This window comes from Curcuma longa, chromosome 11 (assembly GCF_044706935.1).
Source record: "Curcuma longa cultivar G26 ecotype Majalengka, Jawa Barat chromosome 11, ITB_CL_G26_1.1, whole genome shotgun sequence".
Lineage (NCBI taxonomy): Eukaryota > Viridiplantae > Streptophyta > Magnoliopsida > Zingiberales > Zingiberaceae > Curcuma > Curcuma longa.
Genome location: NC_133871.1, coordinates 14266882 through 14290498, shown reverse-complemented (window position 1 = coordinate 14290498; position 23617 = coordinate 14266882). Strand labels below are relative to the sequence as shown.

The 23617-nt window shown below is 39.8% G+C and overlaps 3 protein-coding genes and 2 pseudogenes across 5 annotated transcripts; 3 read left to right on the top strand and 2 right to left on the bottom strand.

Annotated features, from left to right (window-relative positions):
* Positions 1–333: 333 nt before the first annotated feature.
* LOC141838248 (uncharacterized) lies at positions 334–1181 on the bottom strand (annotated as a pseudogene).
* A 1525-nt stretch (positions 1182–2706) lies between these two features.
* On the bottom strand, positions 2707–6107 carry LOC141838246 (phosphatidylinositol 4-phosphate 5-kinase 6-like). Of its 2 annotated transcripts, none has more exons than XM_074725665.1 (9): positions 4894–6107; positions 4738–4830; positions 4460–4627; positions 4163–4328; positions 3936–4052; positions 3586–3779; positions 3401–3507; positions 3225–3312; positions 2707–2995 (listed from the first exon to the last, which is right to left on the bottom strand). In XM_074725665.1, the coding sequence occupies exons 1-9, from the start codon at positions 6105–6107 to the stop codon at positions 2707–2709; spliced, it is 2436 nt and encodes an 811-aa protein (XP_074581766.1). The 2 variants fall into 2 exon arrangements, with proteins under 2 accessions (XP_074581766.1, XP_074581767.1); XM_074725666.1 differs by having other exon boundaries at positions 4738–4903; positions 4994–6107.
* A 1248-nt stretch (positions 6108–7355) lies between these two features.
* On the top strand, positions 7356–11210 carry LOC141838247 (xylan glycosyltransferase MUCI21-like). Of its 2 annotated transcripts, none has more exons than XM_074725668.1 (4): positions 7356–7770; positions 7853–7978; positions 8089–8658; positions 10451–11147. In XM_074725668.1, the coding sequence occupies exons 1-4, from the start codon at positions 7563–7565 to the stop codon at positions 11020–11022; spliced, it is 1476 nt and encodes a 491-aa protein (XP_074581769.1). In that variant the 5' UTR covers positions 7356–7562; the 3' UTR covers positions 11023–11147. The 2 variants fall into 2 exon arrangements, with proteins under 2 accessions (XP_074581769.1, XP_074581768.1); XM_074725667.1 differs by having other exon boundaries at positions 7362–7770; positions 10428–11210.
* An 874-nt stretch (positions 11211–12084) lies between these two features.
* LOC141842420 (kinesin-like protein KIN-14J) lies at positions 12085–16033 on the top strand. The gene is made up of 11 exons (XM_074730626.1): positions 12085–12234; positions 12309–12393; positions 12468–12818; positions 13081–13360; positions 13471–13632; positions 13799–14014; positions 14109–14146; positions 14273–14436; positions 14543–14656; positions 15029–15070; positions 15191–16033. The coding sequence occupies exons 1-11, from the start codon at positions 12100–12102 to the stop codon at positions 16031–16033; spliced, it is 2430 nt and encodes an 809-aa protein (XP_074586727.1). The 5' UTR covers positions 12085–12099.
* Positions 16034–16044: 11 nt separating this feature from the next.
* Positions 16045–21664, top strand: LOC141837177 (putative LRR receptor-like serine/threonine-protein kinase At1g67720; annotated as a pseudogene).
* Positions 21665–23617: the final 1953 nt, after the last annotated feature.

Below are 23617 nucleotides of genomic sequence, written 5' to 3'. Positions count from 1 at the left end.
CTTAATTAATTTATTTAGCAGCTTGGTTTGAAGAAATTGTTCATGATGTGAACACATAAATTAATCTCTTTTTTAATCATGATTCATGAATTAGATACTGATGAAATTATTTCAGTTCATTACAATTTTGGAAGCTAATTATAGTTCTTGGGATGACTTTGTCCTTTCTGAAAAGTTCTAACTCCCTCCATATGAAAACCACTGCGAGAAATATGCAAAAAAAGGTTTATATGTTTCCAAGTTTAAAAAAAAAATTAAAACTTTTTATCACTCTACACGTTAATATACATAAAAAATCAGCTTAGAACAAAAAAAAAATGAAAAACGCTTTTCATCAAAGTATTAATTACTCATCAAATTAAATCTCCTTTTAGCACATATCTGCTTCGTGTAAGTTGGTTTATTTGGCACCATAATCATAATAGAGAGCATATATATTTCTGTTAATCAGTTAAGGATCCTAGCTAATCAAAGTACTGCCCTAACATGTTTCTCAAAATTCGAGTGCTAATAAATTATAGAGGCCATAATTATCGCCTAATTAATTAATTAACAAGTTTTCCTGTCAGTCAACCCTAACAATCTAACAGGCGATAGGCTTCCTGCAAGCAATAACCTCTTCTTGCTTTCCGCTATCGTCTCCAGCTTCGGCGACCATGGCCTCTCCCTCGGCCCCACCAGCTGCGCGAAATGCTTCCTCAGCTCCGGCGTGGTGCAAATCGCCGCGTTCCCACCATCTCCCCGCGCCTCTTCCGTCATCGGCTCCGCCGCCGACGACCAGCTTCGTCATGAACTCGGGGAGTACCTTGATCATCGCCCGGCCATCGCCGCCCTTCACGTAGGCGAACGGGCAGCCGGCGAGCGGCGCCCGCGGCGTCGAGGACAGCGACGCCACCGACGCGGCGGTGAGCGGGTTACCGTGGCAGGGGAACTTGTCGAGGGGGAGGACCAAGTAGGTGCGGCCGGGGAGGAGGTCGTCGTCGATGGCGAGGGCGGGGACCGGGTGGCCGATGAAGAAGGCGTCAGCGGGGCAGACGATGCAGTCGGAAAACCGGAACATGAGCTCGCCAGCGGGTTGCTGCTGGTGGAGGAGCTCGGTGGCGCCGCCCCAGAAGACGAGCTTGATGGGACCCTCGGAGGCGGAGATGCAGCAAGAGGCGCGTTGGACGGCATTCCCCATGTCGATTACTGACGACTTATGAGAAGTCTAAACCAACAGCGCATCTTAATATAGCAAAGAGGGAGTTGACTTGACCAGTCTTCTCCGCGGGTTGCCGGCCGTTAGTTTTGTATCTGGTCGGTGATGAATCAGTCAACGGACAGCCAATTATGTAGTATAATCTACTCATTCGTCAACCCTGTATTCTACTCAAGAAAAAGAATTATTTTACTTATTAAAATTACTGCACATGAAATACTTATATTAAAATTTGCTAAAAATTATTTAAAGATAGTTAAAATCAATCAAATAGCAATTTTATTCAAAAATTATAATGTATTAACTCAAATTACTCCGTATTATTCAAAACTTATAATAGTTTTGATTTAATAATACTGAAATAATAATATTTTAAGAACAAAATAAACTATTATTTTAATTTTTTTAATTTATAAAGATGATAATAAAGGGTATATATTTTTTATACAATTTTTTTATTTTTTAAATAAAAGATAGACTATTTTCGTTTAATTCATCTACTAAATAAATTCAAAACCTACCCATTTAAAAATTAAATTCTAAAATATTTATTATTATTGAAATTTATTTATTTATTTCTAATTTTCATCATCTTTATGGGTGTAGATAGTTGTCATTTTCTGAATAACTTACAAATTCAGTTGGCAATGTATTAAATGTGGTCAAAGTTTAATTTTTTCCCATATCAAGTGGGCGAAGAAAAAGATATTTTGTCAAATAGAGCAGCTGGTCGGCATTCCAAATGAAAACTTCACTGAATGGCCTTCCTTAATTTCCATGAAGAAGAATAATCAAACTTCACTTACATGTGCAAATAATAATAATAATAATAATAAAATGTCAACCACTAGATCTATTATAAATCTGGTGGAAAACGGGATAGATATATAGATTTCCCCTTTTGGGTGACGTATCTACGGAAAAAGCTTTGATAGTGACAGGACATATGAAGATCCCATTGCGGCTGCCCCCATTTTGACTTGCCTATTTTTTCTTGTTTTAGAAAACTCCTCCTCGGACCAGTTGGAATTTGCGTTTAGTTAGAAAATCTTCTTCAAAGATTTACTATTATCTACCAAAGTAGCAAACTTAAGCATCAATCAACATTTTAGATTATTGTGCATCAAATTTAATTACTATTTTATCCAAATCAAACCCTAAAAATTAATTATCAGTAAAGCTTCTACCCTAAACATCCACATTAGTACTCAATAAAAGAGTTTAAGTATAATTCATAATACATTTTAAGTTATACATCTAAACATTGAAACAAAAATATACAACTCAAGTGTAACTTTGATAGTCCTTGACACAATCATAGACATAAAAAAAATGTACCTAAATTTTCTTAAACAACATCAACCTATGGACGACGACAATCGAGGAACAAGTCAAAAAACAATGACTCCTAAGATAAATTAACCTCTGATTTTCTGTAAGATCGATGAACATCATGTTCAATTCTGTAAAATTAGCATACATACGGTAATTCATCCAAGTAGATACGATTAGTCTTCTTCTATGAAGACTTTATAGATGAAGTCGCGAAATCGCTTTGAGTATTGTCTAGGATCAACAGCTGATATAGAGGTTGGATCATACTGAAAAGATTTGTAGGCATGTTCAAGCTTCTTGGTGATATCATAATCTTGGAGAATATCTATAATGCCAAAGTATAAAACCACATCATGAAACTCCCCTGTTGGTTCAAAATTCAGACATGGTTCAGGATCATTTTTTCGAAGTATCGATTCGACCTTAGCCGGCATATTTGCACCTAATTTTGTAGATGCCCACCTGCAATATAATGCCATATAATTAAATGAATTTTTATCATATCTTAATTGTAGTGTATTTATTCTAAATAATCAAACTAAATCCATCTTTAGGTTAAATGGTAGCTAAATAAACATTGTTTATAGCTTGAGAATGGCAATAATAATCCATATTTTTACAAAGTTTAGTACTACAAATTAAATTAAATGATATTTAAAAGAAACTAATTATATTAAGCATCAAGGCATACCGTGTTGGATCACAAGGAAGTTGATCCATATCAGCTCTAGAAAGGCGAGGAGTAGCTCCAGTGTTGGTGTTAATTACCTCAGTAGAAACTGTGTTTGAAAAATATTAAATAAACAAGAACAATAGAAAATAATCATATAAAAAACTTGTGTGTAATTTTTGTTAGAAATTAGCAACCCTCATTTTCTTGGGAGACGGATGCTTCTCTGAAGTGAACTCCCACTAAGAGACTGTAATCCATAATTCTCTCTTGCTCCAGAAATTCGCAGTCTCGATCGACTTGCCTATTAAAATCAACACAGCGTGTAAGAATACTTCACTATGAAGAACAGAGGGGAGAAAAAAACAGTGTTAAGTTATACTTATGAAATTCCTGGAACCAAGACTTTTGCAGTCGAAATATAAAATTCAGATCAAGGTCTTTGAGAGTAGTGTTCTCATCGATTTCTGCCTCAGGTTTATCTGTCGTACGACCGTGAGAAGATCCCTTGAGGTCAAAACGCCTATGGATGGAATACTCGGAGCAGAAGAGGTTCCCCATTATGACAAATCGAACCTGATCAGAAAATAAGTTGATCAACAACTTTGGCTTCAGAGTTTAGTGTTTTCGATCGAAAATTCAAATGAAGTGTTGAAGCAATTGGATGCTTCTCTCGTATTAGTCTTATATATATCGATGTGTTAGAAAGGTATGCTCGGAGGAACAATTAACCTTTCTTTGAGTAGCCCCAGTCAGTTTGACACAATGCAAGCCGAAGAACTTGGTCACCAGAGTGTTTTCGAAAGCTCGAACATGGTTGTAGTATGCCGGAAGCATCCTTAGAAGAACCTGCAAGGAACCCAATTGTAGAGGAAAATACAACATTAATTGGTTTGACAAATACTGAAATCTGAAATTGAAGGTGTTCCTTATAAAAACTTTAAAACGTGACAACTTACTTTTACTTCAGATTTCTTCATTGTTTTGATCATGTATTTATCATCATTCGTAAGGTAAAAAAAGCTTCCACTTTTCCCAGGAGATGAAAGTTCTCGCAGAGCATCATTTCCACATATTGAAAGCATATAATCAGCTGGATCAACCATGAATAGCTTGCGAAGTGTCCTGAACACTCATTAAATAAAAAAAATCAGTTCAATTGCGAACTATATATACACATGTCCTCTTATTGTCTGAATCAATTAGTTTAAGAACAACACTGAGAAAATGCTTCAAGGAGTTTGAGGAAGACAAACCTGAAAACTAGAGGGCAGTAATCCTTCCACTTGAAATCACAAGAAGGGTGTGGGGGTGTATGTTTGGTTCCCTCTGGTGGAAACCTTGTCCATATCTTTTCTTTTGGGTCGAATGAAGGTGCCTTGAGGTCAAGTGACTTGGGTTCAGGAAGTTTCCCTACTGCATGCCTACACCAAAGTAATAATTTTGTGAATATTTCAGAAAACAACATAAACATCATGAAACGAAGCAAAAACAAAAACAAAAACAAAAAACAAATCAATTTCCTCTTAATTACCTGATTCCGAGTTGGAGATTGAGCATCAGTTCATAATTCTTATGTCCTTTCGATATTGTGTCACCTTGCTTCTTTGCCTCCTTAGCCGGCGACCTTGTCAGTGGGATCCTCCCTATGCCCCTCAATTCCACTTGATCATCCAACTCGCCAGGCAACTCATCAACACCTTTTGTGGTACCTCCGACCTCACTTCTTCTACCTTCTTCATTCTCCCCGTCGCAACCGTTCGCAAGGTCATCCGCATACCAAAAGCCACTTTTGCTTCCAATCCCACCTATGGTATTGCTAGCATGGTGTCCGGGGTGCCCTCGCTGTGTCGCCCCGATGGCTGCCGCCGTCTCGATCGAAGCTCGCCGCCGCCTCGTCTGCAATTCTCCCGTCTTGGAGGTTCTCCAGGCCGCTTGCTTTTGTGCCAGATTATCAGCTTCCGTGGCTGGCCAATTCAGAGTCTTTTGGGATGGCAGAATAGACACGTCTTCGACGTTGGACACCTTGCAATCTCCGAGGCCGGCCATGAAGATGACGTAGGGATCTCGGGCCGTCGGCGAGGAGGCCGTCGGAGATGGATAGTAGACACCTTTCTGCTGGAGGCTCCCGTTCTCCTTGCTCCAATACCCAACGTAAAGCCCTCCATCCGCCCACCTGAAGTTACCATTCCCTTTGGGGAGGCCATTTTCCCATCCGCCGTCGTACCGATTCCCATTCGCCCACACGAGCGTGCCGCGGCCGTCCACGATGCCCGCGCGCCACTGCCCCACGTACTCATTCCCGTTCTTCCACACGTATCGCCCGTGCCCATCTTGCACGCCACATCGCCACTCGCCGTCGTAGTAGTCGCCGCTGGCGAAGGACTTCACGCCGTGGCCGTGCTTGAGGTTTATGGACCAAGTGCCGCGGTAGGTGTCGCCGAGCGCGCCAATGTAGGTGCCGTAGCCGTCCATGAACCCGGCCTTGAACTCGCCTTCGTAGGTGGCGCCGGAGGGCCACGAGAACTTGCCCTTTCCCATCGTCTTGCCGTTGTGCCACTCGCCTTCGTACATGCACCCGTCGGTCCAGAGGTACTTGCCCTGGCCGTGCGGCACGTTGCCGCACCACTGGCCGGTGTAGAAGTCGCCAGTGGAGAGAACACGCTCGGCGTGGTAGATAGAGGAGGCCGTTTCATCGTTCCCCATGGGAGGAGTACTTGGGGCGGTGTCACTGGAAGAGACATCGAGCTGGTCATCGTTGGGAAGAATCGACATGGACGCCGAAGCGACGCTGCGACGGCGAGCGTGGTGCGGAGGAGGCTGTTGCTTCTCCTGGTGATGAGCAGCAGTAGTCTTGCGGATGGTGGACTCCCAAGCCTTGACGAGCTGGTTGTCCTTGAACATTCTCTAGTTTTTCATCTCGCTCTCTTCTCCTTCGCCATGGGATCCGTTGACCTGCAACTAGCTAATTTTCTTCCATCGTCTTGGCTTGTAAATGATGACCAATCTAAGAGAAGCGGGAATGAAGGGGGCGATGGTGGTGTGTAGAGGATAGATCGTCCCGACATGACCTCGAAACCAAACATGTGGAACGAGGGAAACATAATCGAAGAAGAATATGTACGGCTCTTCCCTCTTAATTGCTTGATTGTAGGGCAAATGTCCTCAAAGAGTTGAAGCAAATTTAATCATTTCTCAGATAAATAGGCTAAACTGTGTCAATTGAAACTTTGTGAGGGTAGTAAACGGATTGTGGTCGGGCTGAGCAGGGCCGAAATTTATTTTTAATAGGTCTGAGTTAGGCCTGTGAGCTAACCCACGGACCGCGCCCGGCCATACTATTTCATGCAAGTGCAAATATGACCAATGGGCATGCAAACTTTGCCCTACTATATATATATATGAACTGTATCTGTGTATCACATCGACAAAGTGAAACAAATTCCCTTCCCCGTACAAATCCCTTTTCTCTCAATGTATATATATTTACACGCAATATTTTGTCGGTTGATATGGAAACATTTAAGACTCCGTTCACGTTAAAATTTGAAACAAAAATCCTTTACTTTTTCGTCTATCCTTTGAAATATCAAAGAAGGATCATTGATCCTTCTTGGGCTAGATCATGTGGCATACGCCCAACAGAACGCCCGGGTTGGACCATGGTCAAAAGCTCCCTAACATCAACATCTCAAAAGAAGTAAACTGTTACTCTTTTTTTTTATCATCTCTGTTGGGCACTCTTTTTCTCTAAAAAAACATGCAACAACAAAGCGCAGGCAACTAATGGTATTAAAAACCCATGCTTGTTGACCTACCGCCAATAATTCCCTTCAGCTAATGCGGCATTAGATCCATAAGCTGGTCGAGCACACCTATCCAACTACAGTAGTTTTAACGACCAGCCGGTGAATTGATTTATCGATTGAACTGCTAAGATGACGGATTCCACCATTTTGGCAGAGCAGAAGAGAGTCCACTGGCATGTGCTCAGGCTGCCCTAGTCGCCTCTGGTCCAAGCCAATCTCTTGTTCTTAACTAGCAAAATTATAGTCTGGGAAAAAGCTGATCCAAGTCAGGCAGCAACGTTTGGGAAAGCAAAGCCTTTGCTTTCGAGTTTTAACTTCTTCAGGATTAATTGTGGGTAGGTGAACGGGTCGGTGCATAAGGCTCTTTCTATCTGTGAACATCTTCATGAATTGTACTGCCTCAGGAGCCACCTTGTTGATTCGCCTTCTTCTTCTTCTTCTTCTTCTTCTCGTCGTCATCGTTCATCGGAATCCATATCAAAGGGATCGGTTTGTATATGGAGGTCTACGCGACGGGGTAGATACTTCCGCCTCAGGGTCGTGAAGGAACATGAATCGCCAGCAGAGGGCCATCGCCATCGCCGTCTTGCCACCGCCGGTGAAGTCGACGACGGAGAAGGAAAGGAAGAGCAACTCCTTCCACCGTATGTTCCCTTTGCTGCTCCTCACGCTCTATGCGCTCGCGTCGGTTGTTCGACTCGCTTGTTCGTCCCCATTTCCTTCCTCCTTCGTGCAGGCATCCGCTTCTTCTTCTACATGTAAGAATTACTAAATTCCGCTTCTAAATTAGGCCGTTCCCAATTCCAATTCGAATTCCAATTTCAATCGCCCCTTATCTAGTTTCCGCAGAATCGAGGCAAGAATCGGAATCTTTGAAGACGCATGTTCCGTCGGAGACCCACCACCTCGAGGCCTACGAAGAAAATCCGGTGGCGGCGGCGCCTCCTTGTTCTTCTTTCATCGATGGTAACGAAATTCAGAAAGATAATTTCACAAGGAAAACTGGCGTCGTTGTCGGTCGACTTATCCGCCCTGATTTGTGCCCTTTTTTGTTTGTTGCTATTTTGATCGTGAAGGAACCGCCGCCAGCACGGACGAGGCGGCAGCGGCGTTCGTTTGCTGCGACCGGAGCCACATCCGGAGCGACCTCTGCTACGCGAGAGGCGACATCCGCACCGACTTCGCTTCCTCGTCCGTACTGGTGTACGGATTGAAGTCGTCGGCGGAGAGGATTCGGCCGTACACGCGGAAGTGGGACGCGACGATCACGAGGACGATCCAGGAGATCTCGATCCGCCCGGGGAACGGCAGCGGCGGCAGCCAGAAGGGCTGTGACGTGCGGCACGAGGGCGTGCCGGCGCTGCTGTTCTCCAACGGCGGCTACACCGGCAACCTGTACCACGAGTTCAGCGACGGGCTGATCCCGCTGTACGTGACGGCGCAGCGGTTCCGGGGGGAGGTGGTGCTGGTGGTGGCGGAGTACCGGCCGTGGTGGTTTGCTCGGTACCGCCCCCTCCTGGAGCGGCTGACCAATTACCAGGTGGTGGATTTCAGGCGGGACAGGCGCGTCCATTGCTTCTCCGAGATGATCGTCGGCCTGCGCATCCACGGGGAGCTCATCATCGACCCGTGGCTGATGCCAAACGGTAAGTTTCCGGCCATCTCCTCCTCGTTAAACTTTCTCGAGATTTCTGATTGCTTATTTTGATCGATTTAGCAAACAATTAGTTCGATGAACTCAATCCGTCTAGTCCATCAACGGGGATGAACAAAATGACACTATACCTTACACATTATTGAAATTCTTTCTAATTATACCTTACATTATTCAAACTCTTTCTAATACCTATAATTTTTTTCTTCTTATGTTTCATAAATAACTTTATTGTTCTATATGAAGAAAATTTATCCATTAATTTATTAGGCTTAACGACTAATTTAAAATGCATAAGTTTAAGTTAATATTAGTTAACTCATATAGGCTTATACAACTCCTCTGTTGGCTCACATCTCACCATCTCGGAAAATTAGGATGCTACGAACTTGATCACCATGGTTAGTTGTACTTCATCAATGAACATGCCTTACATATTCAAGATCGATTAGGATTTTCACACCAATTGAGTCAGAGGTTGTGTTGGCAGTTGGAATAATAATAGTATCATTAATAATTGGTTGGCTAGTTAACCATCGTGGATAAAGAGAAAAGCTCAAATACAGACAGTATCGAAGGCAACGATGCAGCTAATTGTGTGAGTATTGTAGAGTTACAAATGAATAGAAGTTCAAAAAAAAAGTAACTTTTGTGTTCTTTTTGTCGACATAATTATGAAAATGGAACTACTGGTAGTATTCATTTTCCCTTGTGCTAAATGAGTTTTAATTATTTCTCTTACTTATCCCTCCTTTTCCCTTTCTTTATCTTTTGCACAAGCACAAGGACATGTCTATTCTAGAGAGGGAGCCAAAGTAGAATGAAAGGAAGAGGGACTAATCAAATTTCTATGTCTAATTAGGTGAAAAGGAAGATAACAAATTGGAACTCATTTCTATACTTTTGGTTACGTCCAAAGTGGATTTGATCTTTTGGATGTTGTAGGAATGACAATTAATAATGCAACTTTGTTAATCCCTTCATTCAAAATAAAAGAAATCCTCTCTTTCAAATAAATTAATGATGTGTACCCGTTTATTAGTCTTTTCGTTTCTGTCCAACTAAACACATTTTACACAAATCTTAGAAAAGCTAGCAGCTGGCAATCCATGCTGCGAGCACATCAATCGAGGAGGCGTGATTCCTACGGGAACAGAACATGGCCATGTCTCGAGCAGTGCTATCAAACAAGCACACCGACACAAGGATTAGGAATCGAGTGAGAAAGATTTCACCCAAATAATCTCCTGCGTGCAGCGGAATGTCACGCTCCCCGTTTTGGTCTGCCCGCCTCATCTTTTTCACATGCGGCAAAGCCGCGCACTGGACGATGAAGCAACTTAGCTGGAGGGTTCCTCTCTACTCTCTAACAATATTTAATTTGGTGGAAGTAGCTCAACTACCTCCCTTTCATGGTCACTTAATTTACTAGTAGGTCACTTCATTTAATCAGTGGGATGAGTTGGATTCGAATGTCGCAGTAGTGGGGTATAGATAGCAACACAGCATGTGATGTGACAGGAGTAGCAGTAACAATCTCAGTCCATCTAAAACCCTGTCCCTTTTCTTGAACTAGTGACATTTACTACTCCTTCGAGGGACACAACGAGATCTTGGATTCTCGCTGTTTCAGTGTGTTCTGTTCACGAGATGCATACATTTAAATTTAGATTGAACTAGCTGCGTGACTTGAGAATTTGTTCAGACTTTCCCCTTTGTATTTCAAGTTTTTTGTTAGTTTTCAACTGCATGGCGATGCAGGTAATGGCATCCGGGACTTCCAGGCTCTCGTTCACGAAGGCTACAACGCCGTGGCCCAGTCGAGGCCCTCGCCGCCGGCCGCGGAGTCCCCACCGTTCCTCCGACCCCTGGTCCGGTCCACTCGCCGCGAACCGCCCGGCCGGTGCTCTCGCTGCCGGCGGCCGAGGATCGCGGTGTTCGTGCGCAAACGCAGCCGGGTGCTGGTGAACCAGCGGGAGCTGGTGCGGGCGTGCCAGCGAACCGGGTTCGATGTCCAAATCATCGAGCCCAAGCGGGACACTCCCTTGGACGTGATCCACCGCGCCCTCGTCCCCGCCGACGCCATGCTCGCCGTCCACGGCGCCGCCGTGACGCACTTCCTCTTCATGCGCCCGTCGTCGGTGCTCATACAGGTGGTGCCGCTGGGGCTGGAGAAGCCGGCCGAGGAGTTCTACGGCGAACCGGCTCGGCGGCTGGGGATGGAGTACGTAGCCTACAATATCACGCCCGAGGAGAGCACCTTGTTGAAGCTTTACGATCGGCGCAGCCCCGTCCTGGTCAACACCAACCTCATCACCAACAGGGGATGGCTGGAGATGAAGAAGATCTACCTTGATAAGCAGAATGTCAAACTCAATCTTACAAGATTCGGTAAGCTTCTTGCTAAAACGTACAGCCATGTTTGTGGAGCAGGACTGCACGAGGAATTGAATGATACAGAACACATTATTTTGTAATTGATACGCTCCCATTCTTTTGTTCGTTTGACGATTTAATTATTATAGGAAGAATTGGATGGCGCATTGGTTGATAAATTCTGTAGATTCTAATTAGATGATTCTCAATTTCCCACTGCTGTGATCAGAATATAGGATCGAAGTTGACCCCTGGAAAAGGAAAAATCAGAAGTGAAAAAGGGTAATAACGTTTCTAAGAGTACGATTTCAGTGCTTAAGATGGGAAAAAAAAGTATGTTCCTCGATTGGATTAATATGGGGGATTTAACCACTGAACAATATAATCGTCGAATCCAATTTTCAAAACATTAATAACATGCTCCCGTGCACTGCACGGTGGGGGTGGCAAGTGAAGGATGTTTTTTTTTTCAAACAATTAGGATTTAAAATTTGTAGATTGTATATTAATAATTAATGATATTAGAGTGTGACGTCAAAAATCATTTTACTAAAGTTGGTTAGGATCGTCCATCTTAAAATGAACGAAATTGAATATCTGATATAAAAAATATATTAATCAACCTAAGTTAACTAACTATATACGGTAATCAATCCTTCTACATTTTCCTTGATTATAATTATTTATATTATTATTTTAAACGACAGTTGGGAAGGGAGTAAACTATTATTTCTTCCAACCATTTTCCCCATTTTGTTGACTTCGACAAAAATAAATAATATTTTATTTATGTTAAATGTAAATTATCATTTCCTCAAATTCTGTTCCGTTTAGGTAAGAGATAAAATTTCTTTCATTTTTGCCCTTCAATGTAAAGGCAAAAATTAAATTTTGAACCCAACGGTCCTCACGAGAGAAATTCAAATTTTGAAACGGCAGCAACAATAAAGGGCAAAGTGGCAAACGCTCGCAAATCTACTAACCGTTAGAAACCCTACGCACCCCATTTCTTCGCATCTCCGAGTCCGAATCTCCATCTGCGATCATTCCAGATCCAATGGAAGAAGAAGCTCCCTTGCCGCTGTCGTCTCCTGTCGCCTCCATGCCAGAAGACGCCATGGCGCCCGGTGAAGATTCATCAGAGGAAACGCTGGAGAATAAGAAGCAAGAATCAATCGACAATATCGTCCAGGTAATGAATCTTTTTTTTTCTTCGATCGGAATTTTTTTCTTCAATCACTTTATTTTTTCCCCCAATTCTCGTAGGCGATCAGAGATGAATGCCCCTTACCGTCTCCGATTCTCAAGGCGGTCTCTCTCCCTGATCTATCGTCTGCGCTGCTTCTTATTGGTAAGGATCCACCTCCTTCCGTGATTCGACGAGAATTCCCTGGCAGCCACTCAGTTCCATTGGTGTGTTTTCAGGGCGAAAGCACAACACGCTCATGGAGGCTAATCAAGGGCTAAGGGATGAATGCCAAAACCTGCGAAAGAAATGTTGCGAGGAATGCGTTCCTAAATACGAGATCTTGAAGAAGAAGTACACTGACGAGCGTGAAGAGAGGAAGAGGCTGTACAATGAGGTCATTGAGCTCAAGGGTAACATCAGAGTGTTCTGCAGGTGTAGGCCTCTGAGCTCGGAAGAGATTTCTAAAGGATCTTCCTGTGTGGTGGATTTTGACCCCGCACAAGATACTGAACTCCGGGTCATCTGCACCGACTCATCCAAGAAGCCATTTAAGTTTGATCATGTTTTCGGACCTAAAGATGACCAAGGTATAGTAATTCGTACATGTCTTATAGAACCACACGCACATATGTATATATTTAAATCATTCAAAGAGTTAAACTTTGAATTTCTCTTTTTAAAAAAAGAAATTGTAAGCTGAGTACAAAATATGATTGTTGTGGCATAGTCCTTCCCCGTTTTGCGGTCAAACTAAATCTTCAAAAGGGTGGCTTCTTGATGCCAAATTATAGATTGAGTGCCAAATGTTAACAAAGTTCAAATTCATGATTGGAAATCTGGTGATTGCAGATGCTGTATTCAAAGAGACGTTGCCGGTTGTGAAATCGGCATTGGATGGCTTCAATGTTTGCATTTTTGCTTATGGACAGACTGGATCTGGAAAAACTTTCACAATGGAAGGGATTCCAGAGAGTAGAGGCGTTAATTACAGAGCGTTAGAAGAATTATTCAATATTTCTGGTCAGAAAAGTTCTCTTATGAGATATGAATTCTATGTCAGCATGCTGGAGGTTTACAATGAGAAGATCAGAGATCTTCTTGCAGATGGCCCCGACCAACTTTCCAAGAGGTAGTATCCTGGAAGGATTTGCAATCACATGATGGATATTTGTAGGAAACTCTTTTCATATCACTTACAAAGTAATGGTTTCATTTGTGGACTTCGTTGCTTGGATGAAGATTGGAGATAAAGCAAACATCAGATGGAACTCAAGATGTACCTGGCCTGTCCCAAGCTCAAGTTGGCAACATAGATGAGGTCTGGGAAATTCTAACAAATGGAGGAAGAAACAGAGCTGTGGGGTCAACAAATGCTAACGAAATGAGTAGCCGTTCTCATTCGTGAGTTTCTTTTCCTGCATTCCATCAAATCATGTTTTTTGTTTGACTACAATGAACAGTTGCTTTTTGTTCATTCGCATTTACAGAAAGATGTTGCCTGGCATTTTAAATCAATTAAAACAATTTCTTATTATTACCAGCATGGTTATATTAAAGCTTTTCGCAGCTTGGTGAGGGTAACTATCGAGGGTGAAAGTTTTGTAGATGGTCAGAAGTGCACAAGTAGATTGTGGTTGGTTGATTTAGCTGGCAGCGAGCGTGTTGGTAAGGTTGAAGTGGAAGGAGAGAGGCTGAAGGAATCTCAATTCATCAATAAGTCTTTATCAGCTTTGGGAGACGTGATCTCTGCTCTTGCCTCCAAGAACCCTCATATTCCTTATAGGTTCCTTCTAATGTTCACATACTTCTAGTTTACTCTATTAAAACTAAATTTTTTTTGAACTTCTCATTTTGCTAAAAGAGGTGTGCTTATGCAGGAACTCCAAGCTAACTCATTTGCTCCAAAGCTCTCTAGGTGAGAATGAACCTAAACAATATTATATCTAGCTTTGGTAATCTTGTGGTTTAGCTTCAAAAACAATAGATGGTTTATATCGTGTCCTTATTTTATTGTTTATATTATATGTTGTAAACACGATAGGAGGAGATTGCAAGACGCTCATGTTTGTACAGATCAGCCCATGTTCAACAGATTTAGGCGAAACATTATGCTCGTTAAACTTTGCTAGCAGAGTCAGAGGGATTGAGCATGGCCCTGTCCGTAAACAGACAGATTTAGCAGAGAGTTTCAAGCTTAAACAAATGGTATTTGGGCTACGTTGCTAATTAAATTCTTTGTGTTATTTGGCAATATATATACAGCTTTGTATCTTCCAGAGCTATCTGATGCCTAATATGAGCTATTGTACAGGCTGATAAGCTCCTTCAGAATGAAAAAGAAATAACAAGGCTTAATGAAAGCTTGCAATTGATGCATCTGAAGTACGCATCTCGGGAGAATGTTTTCAAAACATTGCAAGATAAGGTAGTACTAGGAATTTCAGATCCTATACAAATTGAAGTTGTCTTCACAAATTGTTGCTCTTAGTGAAAAACATGATAACATTTAGTCTATTGAAGGTCGCCATGTGGTATTCTCCTAATTGGACTTATCATCCAAAATCATTGGCCCAATTTTTCAGCCAAGCCAGTACATACACGTAAACTTAGTAATTCCAAGTTGTACACGACTTTGGGGAACAAATTGTTTATATTGTTACCTCCTAATCAAGACAGTATGAATTAAATAATATATATTCTATATTCCAGGAAAAAAAATTCTATTATTCACCATTCATTACTATATATAGCTTCTCTCAAATTAGTATCCTTAAAACAGAATATTTCAAATGTGCAGGTCAGAGAAGCTGAGCAAACAAGCAGAAATTACCAGCACAAGGTTATTTTTAAATTTAATACTCTTTGATCCATTAGAGTATACATCGCTTTTACTTTTAGTTTTCCTCCTGAACTAAGCAACAACTGCTTTTTCCATATTGTCTATTTTGGTTCCATTCAGGTAAGAGAACTGGAAAATCAATTAAATGCTGAGAGGAAAACCAAGAATGATGCTGCAAAGTTTCTAAAACCTCCAATGGCTCCATTAAGACAGAGGCCTCCTTTACAGAGAATCACAAATCAGTTGCCGCCCTCACGATATCAAACAAATAGAAGGGCGCAGCCACTAGATAAAGAGAATAGTCTGCTGACCAGTAGGGCTTCTGAGACAGATTCAGTTAAACCTCTATACAAATCAAGAAGGATAACATTGGCACCAGTAGTCCGTAATGTGCCAGCTCAACCCAAGAGGAGGTCCTCTATTGCAGTTTTGCAAGATGTGACACAAAGAACACAAGCATTGTCAGTATCGGGACACCAAAACAACATCACTGGTTCTCAGTTATCGCAGCTGATGATTCCAAATAGGAGGTCGTTGGCCACCTTCACTCCCATCAGGGAGACTTCTCTTCTTGCCACAAGAGAGACTTCTCTTCGAGCAGCAACTACTCCAGAAAAGACAAATTTTAACACACTGGCATCCAGTAGCAAGTACAGAAGCCCATCTCTAGTGCAAGCATTTCCCAAATCAAAGATACCAACTGTTTCTTCACCTCGCCTAAGGCTTCGACTAATGTCGAGCCCCACCAATGCAGAAAACTTGGATGGTGCACACCCTACTACAAACAAACTATGCTTCAGTGTGCAAAAGAGAGTCATTGTCGGCTCCCCAGCTCAACCAAAACCTTTCATGAATCAAGGACACATGATGTTTAATCAAGTTTTTAGGGGTGGGAATCTTGTTGCAAGGCTTGGTACAGCTCAGAGAGTTTTGTGCAAGAACAGAAGACAGTCTGTAATCTAGATTTCTGTAAAATGCTAGATAGTGTATTACTTTTTAGCTCTGCTGTTAATATTGTGTTCTTAAACATGGTAGGCATAGTCTGCAACTGGATTACAATAGGGCATTCGTTATCAACTGGATTATATAATATGGCATTCGTTATTGTTACTGTTAATATTGTGACAATTTTAATTTAGTTGCTGGCGTTGCTTCTTGGATTGTTAGTGATGTGTTATACTGGATTACAATAGGGCATAAATTTGTTATCAACTGGATTAAATTTTAAAATAGGCAAACTATCACAATTACCCATTCAATTACGGTCGATTTAATACTGTAAAATCGAACGGTGACTATTTTAATTTATTGCTGGCGTTGCTTTATTATATATATATATATACACGCTGCATATATATATATATATATATACACACACAGGAATCTTACATGGACATACTCCATGAATATTAAATTATATATATATATATTAAATATTAAATCTTTAATTTTAAAGTCTAAATCTTAAAATAAAATTAAAAATATATATTTTTTATAGCTCATATTATATAGACGGGAAAAGGGTAGCCACCGCCGACCTCGCCACTCCCGACGGCCTCAGGTGGCTTCACGACACCCAATACATCTCCGCCGGCCTTCCTCACAACCTCACCCTCTCAGGCCTACTCCCCGTCCTCTCCACTCCGCTTCTTCCCCTCTCGCGCCGACCTCAACTCTCCCCTCAAGTTCTGCTACGTCCTCCCAGCCTACCGCGGCGCCCGCTACCTCGTCCGCACCACCTACTTCTATGGCGGCTTTGATAACGGCTCCACGCCCCCAGTTTTCGATCAGATCGTTGACGGGACTTTCTGGGTCACCGTCAACACCACCGCTGACTACGCCGTCGGCATGGCGTCCTACTACGAGGGCGTCTTCTTGGCGGTGGGCAGGCATATGAGAGTGTGCGTTGCCGCCAACACCTACACGGCCTCTGAACCTTTCATCTCCGCCCTGGAGATGATTATGTTGGAGGATTCGGTTTATAATGGCATGGATTTCAGGAAGTACGCCATGGGCCTCATCGCGAGGAGCAGCTTCGGATCCGCTGGTTCTATTATAAGGTAAAATGAATGCCCTTTCTGGTTATCGATCTCATTCTCATATGCATAATAACAATATTTTAGTCAGTTTCCTTGCTTTTTGTGAAAAAAAATGGGGAGATATTGTTGCAAAATTTACCGTCATATTAGTACAAATTCCGTTAATAAATCAATCAGATTCATAAGATGAATTACAAAGATTAAGCAGAAAAACTAGAGAGCAGAAAAATAAGATGAATAACAATATTTTATCTAGACGAAAATGGTGGGAGGAGAGGATGGAAGGTGCAACCTATTGCAGTATTACGTCTAATTATGCCACATTATTATATTTATGATGTCGTTGAGGTGGGAGATATCATTAGGTTTACCCTAATTCCCCAATTTTGAATTAGAAATCCTAGCTGATATATCTTATTTAATTTGACCTCTCTTTGGGCAGAAAGTTAGAGATTTAAGACAATACGTTCATTTGTACTATGCTTAGTGTCAAAGTTTTAGCCAAGATCCTTGCCATTTTATTTTGGGGAAAAAGGGATGTGTTGGGAGATATCATTGCAAAATAGACAGTCACAGTATAAATTGTATTGCATTATATATCGATTGATCAAATTTGATAAGATAAAAAATCAAAAAGGCTGAAGGAGAAAAAACTTGGAGATAAGTGGAACTCTTATTCCTTAGGAAAAAATGGTGGAAGGAAATGAAGGAGGGTGAACTAATTACAGTATTGCATTGTATTGTATTTGGGATGCCATCAGATCAGGTTGGAGGGGTTGGCATTAGGTTTGCCCTGATTCCCAATTTAGAAGTAAAAAGTAGACACCCTTATCGATTTATTTCATTAAATATGGCCTCGTACACTGAGATAAGAGGCAATACAATACACATGACAAGTTTAAATAAGCTAGTATAATTGAAGACGATTTATTGTATTTTCAAAGTGACATTTAACATATTGCAACATGAAATCAATGGCTTCATTTTAGGAACTTATATATTAAATCAATCATATTAAGATCTGATTCCATATTTTACCAGGTAAAACCCAGCATATCTAATTATCTAGAAGCTCTCATGTTAAATTGATCCTAAAGGAAATTTTGATTTAGAAATGAAAACAAGAAAACTACAAAAAATCATCTAACTATAAGATAATCATATATTTTGATGATGCAATTGCGGGGAGCATAAAGTAAATATTGCCATCTATGCCACTTTCCACTTGAAGGATGATAACTTGTGTGTATGTGTGTGTATAGCCTGTATCCATGCTATTTCTTCTGTTGAAAAGTTTTATGTGCTTTGTAGATATCCAGATGACAGATTTGACAGATACTGGCAGCCGTTTTCTAATAGTACACATGCAAAATTCAGCACCTATCACAACATCTGATATTTGGAATCTTCCACCTGCAGTCGTCTTTAACACTGCTATGATAGCAGATCAAGGGAAACCATTGGTGTTACTGTGGCCTCCTAATTTTCTTCCAGATGCTATCTATTATATTGCTCTTTATTTTGCTGATACATCACTAGAGAGCACCAGGACATCGAATGTCTTTGTAAATGACTACAACTTCTTTTCTAATTTAACAGTCCCATCATATGGCCTTGTTGTTTTTTCAAACGAATGGAATCTCTTTGTTCAAACAACAGTCACATTGACTCCTGGATCTGGTCTACCATTAATAAGCACTAGAGAGGTTTTTGATCTTTTCTTGATTGGAAATCTGACACTTCGAAGAGATGGTATGTCTTCCTATCCTTCTATTATATGTTCTTAGTTTATTGTTATTTTCATCTTTTCTGTAATTTGTATTTGTTGCAGTCATTGCGATGGAAAGAATCAGAGGAAATATTGTTACTCCACCACCTGGTTGGAGTGGTGATCCTTGTATGCCACGCGATTATTTGTGGGTTGGAGTAACCTGCTCTTATCTATGCCAAATATGCATTGTCTCTCTGTAAGTTGTCCTAATATATGAATATCTACATTTAACATTCAGGTTTTGTTGTCACAATTAACAAACTAGAAAATCTTTTTTGACAGGAATCTTTCAAGTATGGCCTTATCTGGAACTATTTCACCTTATATCTCCAAGCTGACAGCACTAACTAATGTGTAGGTATTATGAATTTAGATGGTTGGAAGTTGATACAATTCGACCTTACAATGTTTAGTTTGCAGATCTTTGGCCAATAACAATTTCACAGGGCCTATTCCAGACCTTATTAAATTGAGAAATCTTGAAGAATTGTAAGTGACATCTTTAACTTTTTCCTTTTCTCTTTTCCCTTTGATTTCCTAATAATTTTACTTATTGTTGAAATTTTTTTTGAAGACACTTGCAGGACAATCATTTAAAAGGAATGATCCCTCTATCACTTGCAAGTTTGACGAGGCTACAAGAACTGTAAGTAACATTATTGTGTAGCCTTGGGCACAACTTTTTCTTCTTTCTGTCTTGCAAAGATGTTGCCTTTTCTTTTCTTTTCTAAGCAACAATATTGTATTTTTAATCATTATTAACAGCTCTCCAGCAGAAACAAGTCTGCAGCAGACAAAGGTTCCACAATTGTGTTATTCCTTTAACTGGGCTCATTACCCAGGATTTCATGCAAAGGAAGTCACCATTATTTTTTCTTTTTACCTTACAATTAAAAGATATCTCAAAGTTTTTATTTGTTCTTGTAAATAACCTGGTATTGCCTCCCCATTGATAATGCTATATTTGGAAACCACCTGACACTTTTGCAACATCTCCAATGTGATACCTGTGTGACATTCCATCCTTGACCTTCTACTCTAGTGAGTGAGGATACAAACATTGTCGTGCGTTATTTCTCACTTGCTTCCCTTGGCAAAACATGTTTCTTTGGTCTTCGCTGTGAGCCATCAGCAAGAGCTCTTATTTTGCTAAGGTTGTTCTCCCATTGTTTTTGTATTGACCTAAATCCCCTTGTTTGAATAGGGGAATGATGCCAATCTAAGAATCTCTTAGTTTTTTGAGTTTAATCAGCTGAGCTTCCTGTGCTGCCATCATAGGCAACCATGTGCTGCGAGGCTTCCTCATCGATTGCTTATCTTCCACCAGCTCAGAGCTAGTACCAATTCGTCAGCTCCTTGCACCTAAAGCCTATCACCTTTCCATGCTTCATCGATGGAATGCCTCTTTTTTGCCTGACCGCCCTTCACCGCATCTTCTGTCATCTTCTCAACATCCACAATGCATTTGTCATTTCATTTGTCATGTTGAAGAATGCCAAGAGGTAGATTGACAAGTGAAGCCATATGTTGATGCACAAGATGACCTCTTGTTATCTTCTAGTTACTCAACTTATGTTTTTTTCAGGGAATAAATAGAATCTTGGCCTATCGACCAAACCTTTTCTTGGAAATTTTGCTAGACTAAATCCACCCATGTTTTACTGCAATGTGTTTGTAGTTCTCTGTGTTTATGCCCCTTGTTAAATGTGGGAGGTGTTAGATAGTTATGTTTATGTTCTTGCAACATCTTGCTTCACTTGAGTCACAAAAGCCAAACTGTCCCTCTTTTGTGCTCAAGGACAAAAACATTGCCATAGAGGAGTGACATTACATATGTGGTGATCCAATCCAGCTATGGAAGTCTTTCTGGAGAAGTTGTGCAAGTAGTTTATGTTTGTCTATTAAGCTGAGGGGTGCCTTATGGAGTTGAGTAGTTAAAGTTGTATATACATATTATATAGATATTCATGTAATGGGAATTGAAACCAAGTTCCATCATAAAAATAGTTGTCATGTTCTTCCTCTGTTTGCCATGAAGATATCAAGATCAGTGGGTTATCTTATGTTCACTTAGTCCACAGCCCATGGATGACTTTGGTTCATAGGAGGAGAGATTTGCCCTTCGATGGTAAGAATCAGCAGATGAGCATGGGGTTGTAATTGAACGGGATAGACATGACTTCATGCCTCATGTCAGTAGGCTGCTTAACACCATGGAGAACAGGATTATCTTGTAGGGGTTTTAAACTCACACCTCAGGCCTTTCACACCATCGGAGAATAGGATGGATTGTCTCATAGGGAGTTTTCAATTCTCACAATTCTCATAGGAGCTTCTGTATATCTATATTTATACAGTCTAGGTATGTGAACCATCAACTGATAAAAACTCAATCAAATGAACCATAGAATCGAAGCCAGCTTAATACGTGACTAGCTGTGATGCTTTTGTCATCCGAAGCAGTGGCTGCAGACAGATTTACAGCTTGACTTTCATTACTAAACCATAATTCCTTAGGTCGTCCTTTCGTTTGTTTGTGCTGCTTGTTTTTCTTACCTGTTTATTTTCCTTTTTGCAGCTACATTGAAAACAATAACCTAACTGGTGACATTCCTCCAAATTTCTTCAGAAATGGACTGGATTTTAGGTGTGTGGTCTGTTATTGCCTTGTCTGAAAATATTGTGGGTTTTTGACGTTTCCATAACCAAGGCTTCTATTTATTTACCAACAGGTATTTACCCGGTAATAACTTCTCTTTCGTCCCTTCGCCTCCAAACGAATGAGATAAATTTTGTTTGTCCAAAGGTTTTAACGCAGTATACTGCCATGTCTGAAAGATGCATTCTCGATTCATCTGACATTGGAAGTGCCAAACCTGCAGATGTTTGCGCCATGATGTTGTTTAGTGTGGATATGCTAGAAAAAAGATCTATTTATTTTATCCTATTGTATAAAATAGTTTTTTTAGGCCCACTTTTTTCCTTTTAGTTTGATTCGACTTCATTGGTTTATTGTGCCTTGTCGAAACTTAACAGTCAAAGTGAAATCTTGAGAATTGTTGCCTCAATTGTGTCTTAGATGTTGCTCGAGAGTTCAAAGATGCTTGTGATATCTATTTTTTTAATCAAGGATTTAGTTTTTTGAATTGATTAATCTTGAAGATAATTGATTTAATCTTATAAAAATTTTTCATCTGTTATTAAAATAAATTCGAGAAACACAGATGAATCTTAATAGATGAGTCTTAGGGGGTGTTTGGTTTAAGGTTCTTCAGATGTAAATGTTCCGTTGAGTTCTTGAAATTTGTGCAATGGACAGATGATGAGTGTTTGGGCTTAGATGATGAATGTACATATGAGATTGGGATAATCGAAAATTGGGGGCTGGCAAAAAGGATCTGTGGAGGTCTTTTTTGCCAATCTGAAAGTTCAAATTACACATCTACCTTTGTGAAAAATATATAAGGATTTTTTCGAATATTTTATTCTTTGAAAATTAGCCTCCAAATCATGCCCGTACTAGTATACTGCTTTTCATTTTTTTTTAACTAAAATTGAAATAATTTTTTAATTTAGTAAGGGTACATAAGTAAATAGACATTCAAAATATAACTAAACCTCATATTCATCAAACACTCCATTTATATTTACATTTGCTTAACCTTTTCTAATCCCAATTATATATTTACATATTTTCAACCTCAATTTTTCGTTGAAAAAATACAACTTAAAATTAAACACCTCCTTAATGAATGATTCAACATCATGAACGATTCAAACACTGCTGATGTATAAAGTGTAATGTAGGAGAATCGAACTCTCATTTTTATCTCTTATCATTGCATTTAGCTCCGGGGATAATTGTGATATCTATTCTTGTAAATAGCTCTATCCCTTGCAATAATTGTGATGTGGATGACCTAACATGCATTGATAAAATTATTGAGCAAAAATAAAAGTGCATGTTCTATTCTTTTTGTCACGTTCTATGTTGCTATGATGCGCCAAATATATTAAAGTTGAACTTCATCCCGTCATTTGTCCTAAAAGTATAGTTTTTTTCAGTATTATTATAATAATTTGCCCCCAAAATTACTATAATGTGTCTGTAACCCTAATTATCTAAATCCTAAAAGTGCTCTAATATTAGTTAAAAGTATTTAAAATTAATCAAAATATTTTTAACTTAATTAAAAATTTTAAACTTGATTACAATTATTTCAATATTAATTAAATTGATTTTAAGTTAGATAAAATTATTGTAACTTAGTTATAATTACTCCACATAAGTAGAGTAATTTTAATTAATTTAAAATTATTTTAACTAATCGGAGAGCATCTTTAACTATTGTTAGAACAGTTTTAAAATTTACAATTTAACAATTTTAAAATAAATAAATTAGTTTTATTTGTTTAAATATAAAATATCAGCGTCCTTTTTTATCTAAAATTATTTGTTTTTCAAAAATATATTAAAGTAAAATGATATAAATCCTGACATAAAACTTTTAAAATGGCTACGCTAATTATAAATTAAAAAGATTAAATAATTAATATTTTAAAAAAGATAAATTGTAAAAACTATAAAATATAATTTTGGCAACCACACTTCAAAAAGAAATAAAGGAGTAAAAAATAATTATATATCAATTCTAGCTAAAATAGTAATATGTCACATTTTTTATTTAAAATTTTAGTCATATAATACTTTACTTATAAATTTAAAAAATCATGCAT

Bases quoted from the DNA above. Each gene is read 5' to 3' on its own strand.
- LOC141838247 (XM_074725667.1), top strand. From the start codon at position 7,563: ATGAATCGCCAGCAGAGGGCCATCGCCATCGCCGTCTTGCCACCGCCG. The intron at 7,979-8,088 runs GTAACGAAATTC...TTGATCGTGAAG, and splicing joins TTGTTCTTCTTTCATCGATG to GAACCGCCGCCAGCACGGAC. The intron at 8,659-10,427 runs GTAAGTTTCCGG...ATGGCGATGCAG, and splicing joins CCCGTGGCTGATGCCAAACG to GTAATGGCATCCGGGACTTC.
- LOC141838246 (XM_074725665.1), bottom strand. From the start codon at position 6,107: ATGTTCAAGGACAACCAGCTCGTCAAGGCTTGGGAGTCCACCATCCGC. The intron at 3,313-3,400 runs GTTGCTAATTTC...TTTCAAACACAG, and splicing joins CGTCTCCCAAGAAAATGAGG to TTTCTACTGAGGTAATTAAC. The intron at 2,996-3,224 runs GTATGCCTTGAT...ATTATATTGCAG, and splicing joins CTTCCTTGTGATCCAACACG to GTGGGCATCTACAAAATTAG.
- LOC141842420 (XM_074730626.1), top strand. From the start codon at position 12,100: ATGGAAGAAGAAGCTCCCTTGCCGCTGTCGTCTCCTGTCGCCTCCATG. The intron at 13,361-13,470 runs GTAGTATCCTGG...GCTTGGATGAAG, and splicing joins CCCGACCAACTTTCCAAGAG to ATTGGAGATAAAGCAAACAT. The intron at 15,071-15,190 runs GTTATTTTTAAA...GGTTCCATTCAG, and splicing joins GCAGAAATTACCAGCACAAG to GTAAGAGAACTGGAAAATCA.